The 15741-nt window shown below is 52.0% G+C and overlaps 4 protein-coding genes across 4 annotated transcripts; 3 read left to right on the top strand and 1 right to left on the bottom strand.

Moving 5' to 3' along the window:
- Nucleotides 1–858: 858 nt before the first annotated feature.
- On the top strand, nt 859–3027 carry AO090010000271 (uncharacterized protein; the record flags this gene model as incomplete). Its single annotated transcript, XM_001827242.1, has 1 exon — nt 859–3027. The coding sequence occupies one exon, from the start codon at nt 859–861 to the stop codon at nt 3025–3027; it is 2169 nt and encodes a 722-aa protein (XP_001827294.1).
- A 7154-nt stretch (nt 3028–10181) lies between these two features.
- Nucleotides 10182–12036, bottom strand: AO090010000258 (uncharacterized protein; the record flags this gene model as incomplete). Its single annotated transcript, XM_023233730.1, has 3 exons — nt 10182–11624; nt 11683–11738; nt 11787–12036. 3 exons carry the CDS (start codon nt 12034–12036, stop codon nt 10182–10184), a joined length of 1749 nt encoding a protein of 582 aa, XP_023094112.1.
- A 911-nt stretch (nt 12037–12947) lies between these two features.
- On the top strand, nt 12948–13658 carry AO090010000257 (uncharacterized protein; the record flags this gene model as incomplete). Its single annotated transcript, XM_023233729.1, has 1 exon — nt 12948–13658. One exon carries the CDS (start codon nt 12948–12950, stop codon nt 13656–13658), a length of 711 nt encoding a protein of 236 aa, XP_023094113.1.
- A 663-nt stretch (nt 13659–14321) lies between these two features.
- AO090010000256 (uncharacterized protein) lies at nt 14322–15317 on the top strand (the record flags this gene model as incomplete). Its single annotated transcript, XM_001827245.3, has 1 exon — nt 14322–15317. One exon carries the CDS (start codon nt 14322–14324, stop codon nt 15315–15317), a length of 996 nt encoding a protein of 331 aa, XP_001827297.3.
- Nucleotides 15318–15741: the final 424 nt, after the last annotated feature.

Here is a 15741-nt window from a genome sequence, read left to right as displayed (position 1 = left end):
GGCTAAAGAAACACTTCCTAGCTGCTCGGACTTCTGATAGAAAAGTAACGTCACATGTCTTCTTAGAGGTCGGAGGACTAAATTCATGGCTAGCATATTTCCTTGCAACGGAAGAAAAGTCTCATATCAAGCGGCGACACAATAGATCCACCACGCTTGCAGCATTCCAGAAATTATCATCATATGACAAGACAGCTGTCGCAAGAAAGGTGGCAAGTGTGCATCCGCATGCCACTGTTTGTACTGCTATTCGGAAGATATCCCAAAATTTTACAGATGATGGTATATATAATAGATTTCTTTTTTCCTCATTCTTTCTAAAATAATGTATGACTCTTAGAACCTACCCTCAATGAACCTCAACCGTCCTCACCAACGAAAGACTCGACCAGAGATCCTGCCATATCTTCCTTAGAGACGACAAATTGACCCGAACGTGGGAGTGGATGAGTCCTTGGCATTGCCGATCTGTACTAGTAATGAGCAAAAGTATTAACTATATGCACAGCTCCACATGGCATTTACATCACGTGATATACGGGCGCGTAACGGCCCTTTGGCTGGAAGCTACACCTTGTTGCTCCACCCGAAACACTCTCTTGAATGAGGTGGACGCTATACAGATGTACTGATGCTACTACACCCAGATTCACTTAATATAGCACATACTGTTATTCTTTGTCTCTCTGTCATTTTATCCCCTATTCTAGCTTTGACGACTAGTGATTCTGAACGAGGTTATATTCCAAGGAAGAATAGCCTAACCGCCTTGTTGAGTGATATCGCGTTCCCTTTTGGGGTGCATGTCCAAACAACCCCGATTGAAGCTACCCATACCTAATAGCTTATGTCGAACACATGGCCAGCGGCAGCTCACCGGATTATAAGGCCCTTTATCTGAGGGCGGAGGAAGACAAAAGAAAGGCCGAGGAAGACAAAAGAAAGGCCGAGGAAGAGCGAGACCAAGGACGAGAACGAACACGACCAACGACCTTTCTCGAGCTCCTTCGCTTGTGCCACACCCTTTTCTCGCTGTCGTTACGAGCCGAAGCCCCGTCTCGCTCCACGACTGGGAAAATACCACCTCCAACCGGGAAATATTGTCCGTTACGACTTCAGCATTGGGAAGATTGTGCTGCCAGACAACAGGAGATTTACCGCTCTGTTTGCGCCTATCTGGCACCTCCAGGAGAGGCTGCAACACAGCTGTTCCTATCGCGCATAGTGCTAGAAGGCTTTGGGGAAGAATTTAATAAAAGGGCAATAAGCAGCGAACAAGACCTGGAAAGCTATGAACGATTTGGGGTGGAAAATCATGTTCGTGACATTATCGCACAGCTCTGCAAGATACCGGCCGCTCGAGAGGAATTCGGCCTGAGCGATGGAGTCAAGTTTGACAATCATGCAAATGCCCTCGATCCACCCGAGACTGACCCATCCCTACCGACTACATACCGGCGTTCTAGACCAGATCAATTTTGTATACGCCGGATTGACGCTGAGAGAAATACCCTTCTTACCACAGTCGAGTATAAGCCGCCTCATAAGCTGTCCGTTGAGAACCTTCGCGCAGGATTGCAAGACATGAACTTTTGGGAAGAGGTGGTCCGACCGAATTCTATCCCCACGGAGGAGTCGGCGAAACTGGCGTATAATGCAGCCTGGCTGACCGGATCCGCTGTGACTCAAGAGTACCATGTGATGATTCAGGAAGGACTCGAGTACTCATATTTGACGAACGGGTTGGCCTTGGTTCTGTTGCGGGTCCCCTACGATGAACCGGGCACGTTATACTACCACCTCTGTGAGCCAAACGTGGAGATCGATCCAAATGACGACTGGAGCTTTGAACAGCCATTAACCGCCATTGCACGGGTATTGTGTCTCTGCTTGATGAGTTTTGGCGCGCCGGTCCGCGACCAGGCGTGGCGAAATCAGGCATCAAAGAAGCTGCCGGTCTGGAAGACGAGTTTCGATCATACCCGCTCCCAAATCCCGGAAAGAGAGTTACGACAAAATCCGCCGAGCTCCGAATATAGTCCCTCGGTGAGTTCCGGACGGACGGTCTCCGAGTACCTCCCGTCGTCCTCTCCGGTGGAACCTACGCAACAACGTCGAGTACCGACCCGGTCTCGAGCCCAGTGCGCGCCGAATACCATGGAACGTGAGGATTCTCCAGACTCGGATACGGACTCCGCTCCCGGCGGGCGGAAGCGTGGCTTCAGCCAGGTTACATCATCTCCATCGTCGCCATCGGTGCAGCGCTCGGCCCGTCAGACTGGGAGCCAGCAGAATGAACGCGGCCGATACCAACACAACGCTCAATTCTGTACCCAGCAATGCCTGCTTGGCTTGCAGCGAGGAGGCACGCTGGATGACCACTGCCCGAATGCCGAGCTCCATCGACAGGGTGGGACCAGCAATCAACACCTGATCGACGCCAAGGGCCTGGTTCGGCAGATTAAGCAGCAACTGGATGAAAACCTCGACCGCTATTGCACCCCGATGGGAGGCTGTGGGGCATCGGGAGCGCCTTTCAAAATCACGTGCACGGCGTATGGGTATACGGTCGTCGGTAAAGGAACTACGTCTTACCGGTGGAACGAGGTCAAGCGAGAGGCGGATATTTATCGTATCCTTTGGCGAGCCCAAGGGCGAGCCGTCCCGGTCTTTCTCGGCACAATCGACCTGGCCATGATCTACTTCCTCGAAGGGGCTGGCCGGATCCGCCATATGCTACTTATGGCTTGGGGCGGTGAACCCATCCACAAGTTGGAGGATGTTGAGTCGATCAGACATGAAATTTTACGATCGCAGAAGAAGATTCGCTCGCTCGGGGTCTTACACCAGGACCTTCGGCTGGATAATATGTTGTGGAACGCCGAGCTAGGCCGGGTTTTGATCATTGACTTTCATCGTTCGGAACTAGATGCCCGACCGACGAAAAAGCGAATGAAATTACACGAGCAGCTCTCCTGCGGGGCAGAGGAACACAGGCGAAAACGACCTCGTCTGGGCTATAAATAAGATGCAATGAGAAATGCATGCCTCTGAATGAGTGTACTGTAGCAGGGCGCACAATCTGAAGATGAGGTTGTTGCTGCTGTTGAGCATGGATCGGTGTAGGGTATAATTCCCTTATCTCGTTAGGCCCTCATGGCTCAGCTACATATTTTTATTACCCAAGCCATATCGGCGGTCGATAAATCATGAGTGACTTGTAAGTACCTGGAAGATGCAGCGAAGGCGAACGGCTAGCCTGAGCCGTTTTAACGCCAACGTCGGCCCTCTGACCACACCCAATGTTGGTCAAACTCCCTCATATGGCGCGTCGCGGGGATTTCAGCACCTTACGGACAAAGACTCTACTCAATATCACAAAATTCGATATTATGAGACAATCACCAGGCGATTTTGCTATGGATAACCAACTGTGACCGTCCGTGAGGATGAGAGACTCCCAGGGCTGCAGATAAAGTTTGCAACCTCTATTAACTATGGCGTACCCTATGTTCGATGCTCTCATATGCCAAGAAAACCCGCAGGGTATTATAACTTCTATAGGGTCTATAGGATACCTTGGGAGTCTATGACAAGTGTGGACCTTTATGGGGTGAATGTCTCCCTGGGGCTAAGCGATTGCAAGTTGTTATACACTATTATTGTTTGTTTGTTTCATTCATTTACCCTGACCCTTCATTTAGACAACCGATATGCAGGCTACCGCAACTGTAACCATCCTTGTTTGTCAATTGACACTGTACCACTTCGTGCGAACGATCTTAAGACCTTGTCACAGCCAGTGGTGGCCCTACTGGGTCCGCGGCTGCGAAGGCGTTGTTTTTATGGTCCTCATAATTCCACCATGGAAGTCGAAGCACCTGTCGATTATTTCTTATACCATTAATGTCGTTAAAATCGTGCTCAATAATCAAAATCTCGATATGCAGCTGGCGGTCTACAGTTTGCAGCTCTTGCTGCCAAACACCGACTAGCCTATGGATGGCATGCAGATGTCTTTCGTCTTTCCACTGTAGTTCTAAAACTACAGTCTCTAGTTGGTTACCATTCATTTTGAACGATTGATGGCGTATGCTGGGAATTGTCTATGCTTCTCTACTGGGTACACTACCTTCTTCGCGACAGCACTGACAAATATTTAGGTGTCCATTTAACACATACAGTAAACTTACGTCAAAGTCGCACTCAGGAGACTATACACACATATTCTGAATTGATCTTCTATCTAAACCTTACAAGATACTTATTGTTGTGTATCCACCACATCGGCTTTTTCAAGATGAACACTATTTGCTGATTCTCCTCTCTTATCTTTATCGCTGACACAAAATGATTGACGGTTTTCTCGTCATTTCGTACTATTGTCGTGTGCCAAACAAGCTGGGGTATTCGTAAAAGGAAGATCCGGAGGGCTCTGAAGACATAGCGAAAGGTCATTTTTTGAGTCATAGTCCGCTGATGTCTTGTGGACAACTGGGACTTTCTGTGCTCGCTATGCCAAGATCAGTGACGTCACAAGAGTTTACCTACATGTGAAACTCACAACTTCATCCTCGCTTGGTATAGGTACATCAGGGTCCGTCGCAAATATATATATTCTACCACTTGGCATACGCATTGCAAGCCATATTTCTATCTCGTATCTGTCGTTAAATTCTTTTAGTCGTCTGAATAGATTATGTCGACGCTTGCGTATCTGTTCTTGTTGGGTACGGTCTCCCTTAGCAGGATAACTCTTCTGAACTTTCGAAGATACGTCCATCCTCTGTCCCCACTACTCTTGAGAGATTGGTGATTCACTTGGCCCTAAAAAGTTAGCGTACTAGGTACATAAATAGTATTTGTTCTGCATGAGGACTATCTCATTAAGAAATTCTAGAAGGGTACAATTTGTACTCAGATACGTACTCATCTCTATACATCAGTATCATCATTCTAGTGAACAGCTATAGAAAGTGCAACAATGGCTGCCATAAACGACGGGCCCTTGGTGCTAGCACACTCTTTGACCAACAACTGTTCAACTGCGAGAAATGGATCACCACACAGCTGTCAACTAAGTATCTCTGGAACAGTAAACAACATCAGATCCACGTCGTGCGCGCCCCAGGGCTATCATGAATATTCCAATACCTCATCCACTCGGCTTCAGCCCTTGACTCGCTCTCCTGTGACTTTCTGAGGGCCCGGTTCAACATCCAAATCGAATCAAGTAAGAAATATTCGGGTACTATGTTATACTGTAGGAGCTCTCTCGATATAGCTGTTACTTCCTCGTGCAACGCACGGTAGATATCATAGCATCTGCCGTAAAAATTGTTTTCTTCTTGATGCCTCTGAAGCTCTTGCTCCAGCTCTACCTTTCGCTCGTTCTGTGACTGCACCTTGTGTGACTTTGCTGCCTTAAGCCATGATGGCATAGTTTCCAATGCTATCGTGGCTCCTTGAGCCATTTGAATCGCGTGATCTACGCGGTTAATTTCCGGAGATTCCCAAGACGTATTGTTATTGGTAGTTTGGTTGTGATCCAAATTGTTCTGTTCTCGTTCACTTTCGACTAGAGACTCCAAGTCTGTTGTTCGGCTGTATATGCTCGATACGGTTCCCAAGGCTGAATGTGTTGAACAATTGAAAGGATGTTCGTTCATCGTAGCTGATGGCCCTCAGATAAGTGATTTATCCTTCTGTATGTACAATATTTAGCTGTACAGTACAGATTAATTTATGAGCAAAAGCTCTGTTGCTTGTTGAGTCTATATTTCTATATGAAGAAAGTGCTGTCGTGAAGGGTATCTTCCTCAGATACACTTTGATTTCTCTGTAAACGGCTATCCAGAATCTCACAATTGTCCCTATAGCTTTATACGCATCGAAACCGCGTCCAGCAAATCTGTCATAATCCAGGGAGCCATTGGCATATATATAACAGGCTTCGTGTCCGGCACAATTCTACTCTATTCTTCAAAGCTTTTAGAAGCAGATTAGGCCGACATAATTTATTGACCGCGCGACAAATCGTTTCTTGATCACTTGAGCACGTAAAAATACAAAAGAAGCTGCACCAAGTGGTGATGTCTGCCCTCCACGAAAGCACAGCCCAGGTATTTGCTGTGCCCTTGACTCTTTTGATCTGATATCATTTCTTTCCCCAAAGCCCCCGCATGCCTCTCCTCACCTTTACACCTCCCTCACCTTATCGAAATTCTCTCCCTTTATGGTCATCCCAACACGCAAACCTTTAAGTCAGATCGTGCTGTACCTGTGTTCTGTTTAAGATCACACTAATAGAAGCAGGGTCACCCTGTATATGAATCCCTTCCGGGCCGGGAGACTACCCACAACTGGTCGCCTCACATCGCCAGCTTCTCTAGCTTGGAGAGAGAGAATACAGACTTGCAAAGTGCCAATGCAAATTTGCTCAAAGAGAACGCGGACTTGCGCAGAAGACTAGCGATTTCGACCAACTTCAGCCGAGATCAAAGTGGCCTGATCACGAAGTTGGCGATGGCTTTCGACCAACTGGTAAGCAGTCCATCAACAACGCAGGGGTCTGATTTTTCCATGTCTGCCCTGATGGACGATCTGCGGACAAGCAAACAAAATTTGATGAATTTGTCCGAGACAGTCATCGATCAGCGGCAGTTCATGGAAACTCAGGCATATAGCATCTCGCACCTCCTACGACTTAACGCGGAACTAGAGCGGCAAGTTAGTCATTCCGCCCAACAAAATGGGTCAGGCGAAGGCAGAGTTGGCGGTTGGTGATAAACAATCTGTTTGCTCCGCCGTTAAACTTACACATGCAAAGGCCTCCATGGAGGTTGTTACTTCTAACAAAGATGGTGTAATTGACATTGCCACTGAATTTGGAGTGAAAATATATAGTGGACTATGAGATTGGGGTTACTAGCAAACGCTATTGAATTGTTTAGCACCTCAGTCACAGAACGAAAGTATAGCATTTTACTTTTTACAGCAACACTTTTGCCACACGTTCCGTAATCACATACTAGCTTACATGTAGCTCATGCAATAAAAAAAAGAAGGGAAAAATAAGAGGGAGAGAGAGGCAGAGCAAAATAAGTGAACATGGCTTTACTGTTCACCGTGAAGTATAGACAACTACAACATATCCAGGGCGTACCAGAAGGGGATATTACCAGTTCCTCATCTTCGTTAGCGAGAGTGTAAGATAGATATGAGAGACTATGCACAAGAGCAAAAACAAGATAATATGCAAAGTTATAGAAGATTATCTTTTCTATTATATTTAGACCAATATTTTAGCAAGGAATCCAATGGATTATATACATAGAATATCAGTAAAGCAGCGTAATAGAGAAGCACAGCTGAATCATTTATAGCCGTATGCCTGCCATTCAAGAAAGAGGCTTCGTAGGCAGGCTCGTCTCATGAATCACTGGAAAGGTAGTTTGAGCATGCTGGAAGCGTCACATGCAAGAATGATATAGCCATTATAAGCGACGGAAAAAAAAAAAAAAAAAAAAAAAAAAAAAAAAAAAAAAAGGAGAGAGAGAGAGAGAGCATCAGACAGAGAGGAAGAGCGAGGGAGGCAAACAGCACCCGGGTTGGTCGGATACGCCGATCGCAGGAGACCTGGCATTTCCGTGGTTCCGCTCAGCGAGACCCACCCGTACTTTTAACGCCAGTAAACACTATACCGAATCAAGTAGGACCCCAATAGTCTCTATTCAGAACCGAGCGAAGCAACAGCCCTAAGAGGATTCCGTTGGACACGCCATGGCCCTACCCGACGTCGTGAGACATATGTCAGCTCCTGTCCAATTGCTCCCTCCTCTGGTATTTGGAATTGACTGTCGTTGGAATGACTGCAAATCGACAGGATCATGTGAAAGATCCCCACCAAACAATCAATTTCCGAAGCAGCGACAAAAGGCCGGAGTAACAGAGTAACGGAGACTTATCTAGAACGCCTAGGGAACAACACGAGGATCATCAGTATTCTTTGGCATTGCATCAAGACAAGCTTCCGGTCGGCAACCCCAGATTGATTTCCTTTCTCAATTGCTTCTACGCCTTTTTTTTTTCCCCTTTCTTTTAGTCGTAGTGGTCAATTCCGTGTTGACGTTATCTGCACATCGGTCATTCCCTCAATCCCTGGTGTAAGAGCATTCTCCCCGGCCATGTATAAGTGGCAGACCAGGACGAAAGGATTTGAACCGGCTGGGCGTCGGGTACGCTGGGGCCATTGCTTGGCCTGGGCCTAATGGCATTGACTTCTGCTCCCAAGCGCGCCCTTGGGGGATACATGGTTCGGCGAAGGCACTTGGGGAGATAGTACGGATCCGACCGGTTTTTCATTGGAGGTCGGCAGCCCCCCTTTCTTTCTCCAACACTCTTCTTCGACCTGGTGCTTTTGGAAAGCAAGAGAGGTGGGGTTCGTGTGGGGGGGGGCCGACAAAGCTGTCTTTCCTGCTGTAGGGATTGAGTTACGAGTGCTGACGGCAAACACCGAGCAAATTGATCATTTTTAGTGACCAGAGGTCGGCGGTGAAGAATACCTTTCTCTATAGGCCCACTATCGTGAGCAGCCCGGGCTGTCATTCTAAGGTAGATTTTTCTTCAAGGCTGCATGAAGATCATGGCAGATCACTGCATGCACCTGCCCGCCCTCTACTGTGCGTGGCTAACGTATCTAAGATATGGTGTGCATTAGCGTCAAGTCATCCAAATTAGTCTAAGCTGCAATTTGCTTTTCCTCCGAGATTTTAATAGAACCTTTCTTACTGCCTCCAGATGCCTTCCATTTCGCCGAAACTTTCTTCGCAGTAGGAAACGCGCACACACTAAAAGAAAAGAAAGGGAAAGGAAAGGAAAATTCCCGAACTACTCTGATGAGGGGCAGCCGGCCCACCCATCTAGGTTTCGCTCTAGAGCCGCTGTACTTCCTCGCCGTCCGATCGGAGGATGATGTGCGCTGTGATCCCGATATTGTCAACGCCACACGGGTCCAAGATGGGGCTAGGTGAAGAGTCGGACTTTGCTCGCGGCAATCTTCTCGGCCCCCCAACCCAGATCAGTTCCCCTGGCGTTTGCAAAGCTTGTTGATTGTTTCTCCGGCCTTGGTTGTCCATGCTTTCATATCCTGTTCATACGCCCACATCTTCGCCATACACTGGCGGATATCACTGTTACCATGGTCAGCATTCAATAGTCGCCCCAGAGACTCCCGGACCGCACCATTCGGCCGAGGCGGGGGATAGTACCGAATCTCGGTTGTGTACCTTTCCACGGGAGGTGTTAGCCTAGCCTAAAATGCCATGATCACCACTCGGCGAGTGAAGCGAAATGGGTGGCGCCCTGGGTTTCTGTCCACGTACCGCTCATTGGTCTCGTCCAGGGCCTGCTTCAGGGATCTCCAGGATGGTCAGCTAGCGAAGACGAAAGTGGCCCAGGAAGGGAATGGTACCGGATGTGCTCCTCGACCTCATCCCGATAGCTTCATGTCAATGTTAGGACCGGTGTCCACCAAGGGGGTTTCCGCCGCGAGCCTTACCGAGCCATGTCCGCTTGCAGTCGGCTAGGTTCATTGTAAGTCCTAGCAACATATGGGAGACCGAGTGGAGCCTTCGCGTTCTTACCGGATTTCCTCCGTGGCCCTGGTAGACAGGAGATGAGCATGCGGTCGCAGTCATTGGTTAAGACAATGGGGGAGCTTACGCGTTCAAAGCATCCTCTAAGACATCGCTGGCCATCCTTGGTCGCAGGCGCAGTTAGCGAAACGGTGAAATGCATCAGAGGCTAAAGGGCTGGGGATACTCTTCGGGGGCAGATTCAGACAAGGGGCTGGTGGCATCTGAGCAGGGGCTGCCGGCGTCTGGCTCCAGCACATTCAAGATGTAGGATAGCCACGGATTGGGCAACCCACCGGACATTAGGGCGTTATTCTAGACGCACAGAACGAGTCCGCGACGATAGCCAGTGGCCCCCGCGAGCAAAAAAGCCCCAAGAGGTTCACAATACGAGCAGCGTTTGATGTTGTTCTACCAGTGAGAATCCGGCAGGACCAGGATCTAGGAAATAGGACAGCGGGCGAGAATCACGAAGGATGGAAGAAAGATGAGCTCTGACATTAGGAAAGGCTAGTTACAATAGATGAATAAAATACCCGCCAGAGATCACTTGAATAGAGACCAAGAATCCAAAAGGTTCAGCCCATACGGGTCACTGTCCATCGCAGAGTCATTCTGCTGCTGGGGTGGCCAGGGTGTTTGCTGAGATGGTTCGACGGGAGGGTGCCCGGTGGACGGTTGGGTTGATGCCTGCGGCTGCCCAGGATGCACCAGCGTTCCCTGACACGGGTCTGTTGGTTGGGCGGACAGCGCGGCGTTTACCGGTTGCGTTGGAGGGGCGGTTTGCGTCGCTGCCTGCGGCAGTCCCGCCACGCCGGGCGTCCAGTGCTGAACGGGCTGGGGTGCGGTCAGCAAGCCGCCGCCGTTTGGGACCGCAGCGGCAGGTTGGCCGTGGGCCATCGGAAACGAAGGTTGCGGTGGTGCCCCTAGACCAGCTTGCACAGCTTGAACAGTATGAGCAGTTTGAGCAGTCGGACCAGCTTGAACAGGTTGAACGGTCTGACCAGCTTGACTAGCCTGACCAGCTTGAAGAGCCTGACCAGCTTGAAGAGCCTGACCGGTCTGGACAACTTGACTAGTTTGGCCAGTTTGAAGAGCCTGACCAGCCTGACCGGTTTGAAAAGCATGGCCCGCTTGTACAACCTGACCGGCTGGGCCGACGTAGAGCTGGCCGGAGGGAAGGTGACCAGTCACCTGCGGGTGCAACGAGCCGTATGCGAGAGCGGTAGGGTGCATCGACTGGTTAACCTGCGGCTGCGAGGGATGCGGCATGCCCGCAGCCACGCCGTGACTCACGGACTGTCCGGGATAGGGCCCCGGCGCCGCTCCCGGCGCCAACGGCGGTTGAACTGAGGTAATGTGCGGGACAGCATCCGTGGTCCATAGCGGCGCTTGTGGCGGTTGGGATGCAGTGGGCATGGGCACCGGGGGGCGGGCGGGCGGCCCTGCTGGGCCTGCTGGGCCTGGCGCAGGAGCCGTCGTCAAACCGGTTGTGGGCGGCGGTTGGTATGTCACGGACCCCGAGTATGTCTGGGGCTGAGCCACAGTGTTCGGCGGCACTCCCAGTTGACCAGCCGGCGGATGGTCAGGGATGCCACTACTGGGAGCCGGTGGTGACGGATTGGAAGCCTGACTCTGCGGAGGTTGGGCGGTTTGCTGAAGGGGATGGCCGCCCCCTACTGCTGCGGCAGCAGTCCATTCGGACGCCGCCTGCGTGCTTTGCACGGCTGGAGGCTGGTGCTGCGCAGTCAGCGTCGACGGTGCCGCCGGTGTCGCCGACGATGGACCGTCCGCCGTCTGCGGTTGAACAATCGGCGCGTCAGGGCTCGGAACCGCGAGCGACGGCGATGAGAGGCGCGCCGGACCAGCAGGCGAGCCAGGTTGTTCATCGTCACAGCACGGCCACGGAAGCACGCTTTGCGGGATGATGTCGGCATGGGGTCCTTTCCGGATGAGGGTAATCAGTGCGCGATTGGGTCCCAACGCTTCCTTCATCAGTGGAAAAAGGAATGGAGCCTTCCTCCAGGCCATCTGGAGCAATACGCACAGGTTGGCCACGACCGTCCAGTACCCCTCCATCTTCCCGTGAACCAATTGTGTAGCCTATGGAGGGTGAGGATGCCATCGATTCCCGCAGCATTCGGAACATACTCACGACTTCACGAATCTCCTTCCGCTGCATGATCTTCTCAAAAGCGTTGTCCGACTCCGAATCAGGCTCGCCGAGGGCATCTGCATGGGTATCATCGCCATGTGCGTCATCGGCCTGAGCTTCTTGGCCATTGCTCTCGGTCACTCGTTGGGATTGTCTGGCTCTGCGTCGTCTACGTTTGTTTATCCGCCAGCTCCCCCGGGCCTTCGCAGGAGTCCCTGAGCTATCGATTCTTGAGCTATCGGTCATGGTTCAAACAGCGGAATAGGATCGCTGGACGGTATGTTTGTATCAAAAGTCCCCAATGCCTCCCAACCGTAGGGAAAACACAATGATGGACAGGCTGCACAAAGAGGTGCAATTTTTATAACCACAATTCGTAGTGGACCCAGCAGGACATAGAATCCTCTTCTAATGCTGCTTTGAGCTCTAAACGTTTGTCATCTCCTTTTCTTCCCTTCCCTTCTCTTTTTTAATTTTTTTTTTTTATTTTCTTTTATTTTTCAGAATCTTATTTCTTTTTGCCCCCCCCCCCCCCCCCCCCCCCCACCTCCATTAGGGTGGCCCTCGCTTTGTCGGATGCTTGGCATGGATTGCACAGTTTCGATCCTCGGCTCATGTTGATCCAACGTCGCGCGAAATTCAGATGCCGTAAAAATTATTCCTAGAGATACAATACTAGTTGTTGACCGTTAGTTGTCCAGCACAGTGCAACAGATGGTTGCAGTGGAGCCGACTAGGAACAAACTAAGCTCCACCGCAGCTGGAGCTAAGCCAGGGGGGAAATGAGGGCCTGGAGACGCACACAGACCAACTGATGCCAAGGCTTTAGGGGAAGCCAGGCGACCATAGTGTACCAACACTGATGTTCACCTGCACAGTAGAAGCTCCACCCTCATAGGCGAACCGCTCAGGAGTCTCAAGACGATGCGATCAAGCATGTCAGAGTGCTGAACGTGATAGAGATGTCCACCGAGAAGGACTATCGGGTTCCGGTGGATCCACCCCCAAGAAGAGACGCACTGCAAGTTCCGAGGTCATAAACCAACGGTCAACCCTTGTTGCCCACCCCAGGATGCATGTTTCGCTAAGAACAACAAATTGCGACCCTGCTCTGCCCTGCCGAAAGTTTCACCGGGTCAGATATCCTTGGGGCAATCATGTTATTCACACGGTCAAGGCGAAGGGGCCCGGTGGTCAGAAAGTGGGGGTCTGATGAGGTCAAGGCTGTTCTTCCTTTTATTACCAAGCTGAGGCAAAAGAACACCCCTTGGAAAGATATTCAACGGAAATGGCTCAAGAAGTTCGGCATTCCAAGAACGGTGAATGCGCTGCGCGGGCAATGGTATCGCGCTCAATGGGGCTGGGTCCCGCAGGTTGGGAGCGAGAAAACGCCGCCGGCAGACGTCGAGACAACGGCAGAAACAGAGTCCTCGGATGAACTCCCACAAGCAACGTCCTGCAGCCCGCAGCAGCCCTCGCGAGCGCGACGGAAATCTGTGTGGAGTGTCCCCTCGAGCCCTGAGCCGTCCCCCGCACCCGATTCGGAGGACGCCCAAGCACCTCTCGCCGGCGTGTCAACATCACAGACCCTTCCGTCAACCACGGTCGAGCAGAAGGCAGCGCGGAAGTCCCTGAGCAAGAACCAGGAAAATGCTCTGAAGATGTCACTCGCGTTCAGTAAGTATTGGCTTCACGCCCGTACCACCTGTGCGGGCATCACACTGACTCAGTGCCCAGTATGTACTCAAATATGCCAACAAAGACGGGAGAAAAATAGACGGGAGAAAGATCGCAGCCACTCGGCCGTACTGCCGTATCGTTTGAATCGCCTCTCCGGGAAAGGGTTAGGGCCACGGCGTCGTCCATAATCCAGTGAAGACTCTGCCCTCCGATTCTGTAGCAAGGGCATAGCTTTTGAACATACCTGACCAGAAAGAGATGTTGCTCTTTATGGAGAGCGTGGTGGACGCCGGAATGTCAATGTATCACTTGTTGCTTGTTATCCACCCTCTTTTCTGGATGTGTGCTTGGATACCGGGCCATCATATTAGGCCCTTTTCTGTCCTTGTTTTAGTTTTCTTTCTCCTCGCCATCCCTTTCCTTTTTTTTTTCCTTTTTTTCTTTGTTTTTAGCGTTCCCCTTGGCGCCATCATGATATGTTTATTTGTCTCTGGTTGAGACGCGGATAATTCAAAAGTAGGGGAAACAACCCCAATCCCTCGGGCCCTCCGGTAGCCGTGTCGGTATTCTTGTTGTTCAAGTAGAGCTACACGCTTTAGCGCAACGCAGAACGTAAAAGCACTCCAGGCAGAATCTGGATGCCCCAAGATGTACCCTCCCATCCTCAACTTTGCATGCGCGCGTCGCTCAGGGGGGGGCATGTCTTTCAAGGCCTCTTTCGACGGTACTATAAAACAGCCGCGGGCCACGGCACAAGGTGACAGAACAAACAGGAAGGTGACGTTACCGACTTGGGCGAAGCGGGCCATCCAAGGGACAATCAGTCAGGGGCGGATTCTCACTGCATAGATATGGCTGCATGGTTGGGACTGGAACATGACGAGGGGGGCTGGGCCATCACGGACAACGACGCGATGCGGAGGGTCATCAACGGAATGGACTGCCCTGCCAATCAGCACCCTTCCATCGCGCTCTTTGTAGGACACACCGCCAAGGCGCAGGCGCTCCGATCGCTGTATCCGCATAACAATACTGGCCGTCACCGGAAGCAGGGTTGGGCTCAACTGCACCTGTCCGGCGCGGCCACATCTCATCCGGTTATAGTCATCGAGAGCAGCCTCTCGCGCACGTCCCCGCCCGGGCCATCCCAGCAGGAGCCACTCCGGCGATACCCCATCCCCCGCACTCGGGGACGCTCCTACGAGGATCTTCAGTCACTGCTGTACCGAGACGTCCTACTCCCGATCGTGGACACCGTGTGCGTCTTCGCAGCCGACTGCGGCGGCATCCGTCACGTCCAACACTTGCTCGCATCGTGGGGCTCGCTACCGCCGACCGGTCTGGACGGCGCAGCGGCTTCCGTGCGTCCCCGTTGGGTGATTGTCCTGACAGACCCCGACGATGATGCAGTCCCGGCGGGAGGGATAGAAACCACGCTGCAGGCCACGGCTGTGCCCCATCTCGCGGGATCCGTCGCGGTTGTCGACCTGCGGCCCCGGCAGCCGTTGTCGCGGTTGAGCCGGTTCGAGCCCCTCCGGCGACGGCTGTCACTGGAGCTGGACGAGGTGCGCACGCTGCGTGCCAACGCACATCTCCTCTTCTCCGCCCTCCATCTGGAGTGGATCTTCCGGGGACTGCTGCGGCACGTCGCGCAAGGCCCTGCGTCGCCATTCAATTGCATCCAAGCGTGCCGTCCCCAGCACTTGGACGCTGATGAGGTCGCTCAATACCTCGGAATCTTCCTGCAGCTCGCCGAGAAGACCCAGATAGCGGACCCATTCATGGCAACCTTCATTGCGTCGGCGTTCCTTATGGATGCATATCCGCCCGGAATGCACAGTGAGTAGCACCGGCTCCGGGGCGATGTCGTCGTGGCGGCCATGGTGGCCATGGTGGCGCTGGTTGACTGACTGCCCCAGGATTCGATCCCGTCGTGACGTTCCGCACCTTCTACGCCGGGCCCTGTAAAGCCGCATGCGCCGCATCTCCCTCCGCCAGCGTTCGCCGTCTCCACCGTGCCGTCGAACGCGAGTTCGTGTCGCTCTTTTCCACCCTCGCCGTGGCCGGCCGGTCCGCCCAGATCCGACGGGAGGTGTTCCGCAACGGCCAGTCGACCTGGTCGACGCTCCATTCGAATCGGGTGTGCCTGTTCTGTCTGCAGCGGCCCCCCGAGCATGTGCTGCCCTGCAGGCATGCCCTCTGCGACGTCTGCGCGTGCATTTTGGGCCAACGTGCCGCTGGCGCGGAATATCACGTCGAGCTAACCGAGTG

The sequence above is a fragment of the Aspergillus oryzae genome, chromosome 8 (assembly GCF_000184455.2).
Source record: "Aspergillus oryzae RIB40 DNA, chromosome 8".
NCBI classification, from domain to species: Eukaryota; Fungi; Ascomycota; class Eurotiomycetes; order Eurotiales; family Aspergillaceae; genus Aspergillus; species Aspergillus oryzae.
The sequence above is the reverse complement of the archived record's forward strand: the minus strand, read 5'-3'. Positions and strand labels throughout refer to the sequence as shown.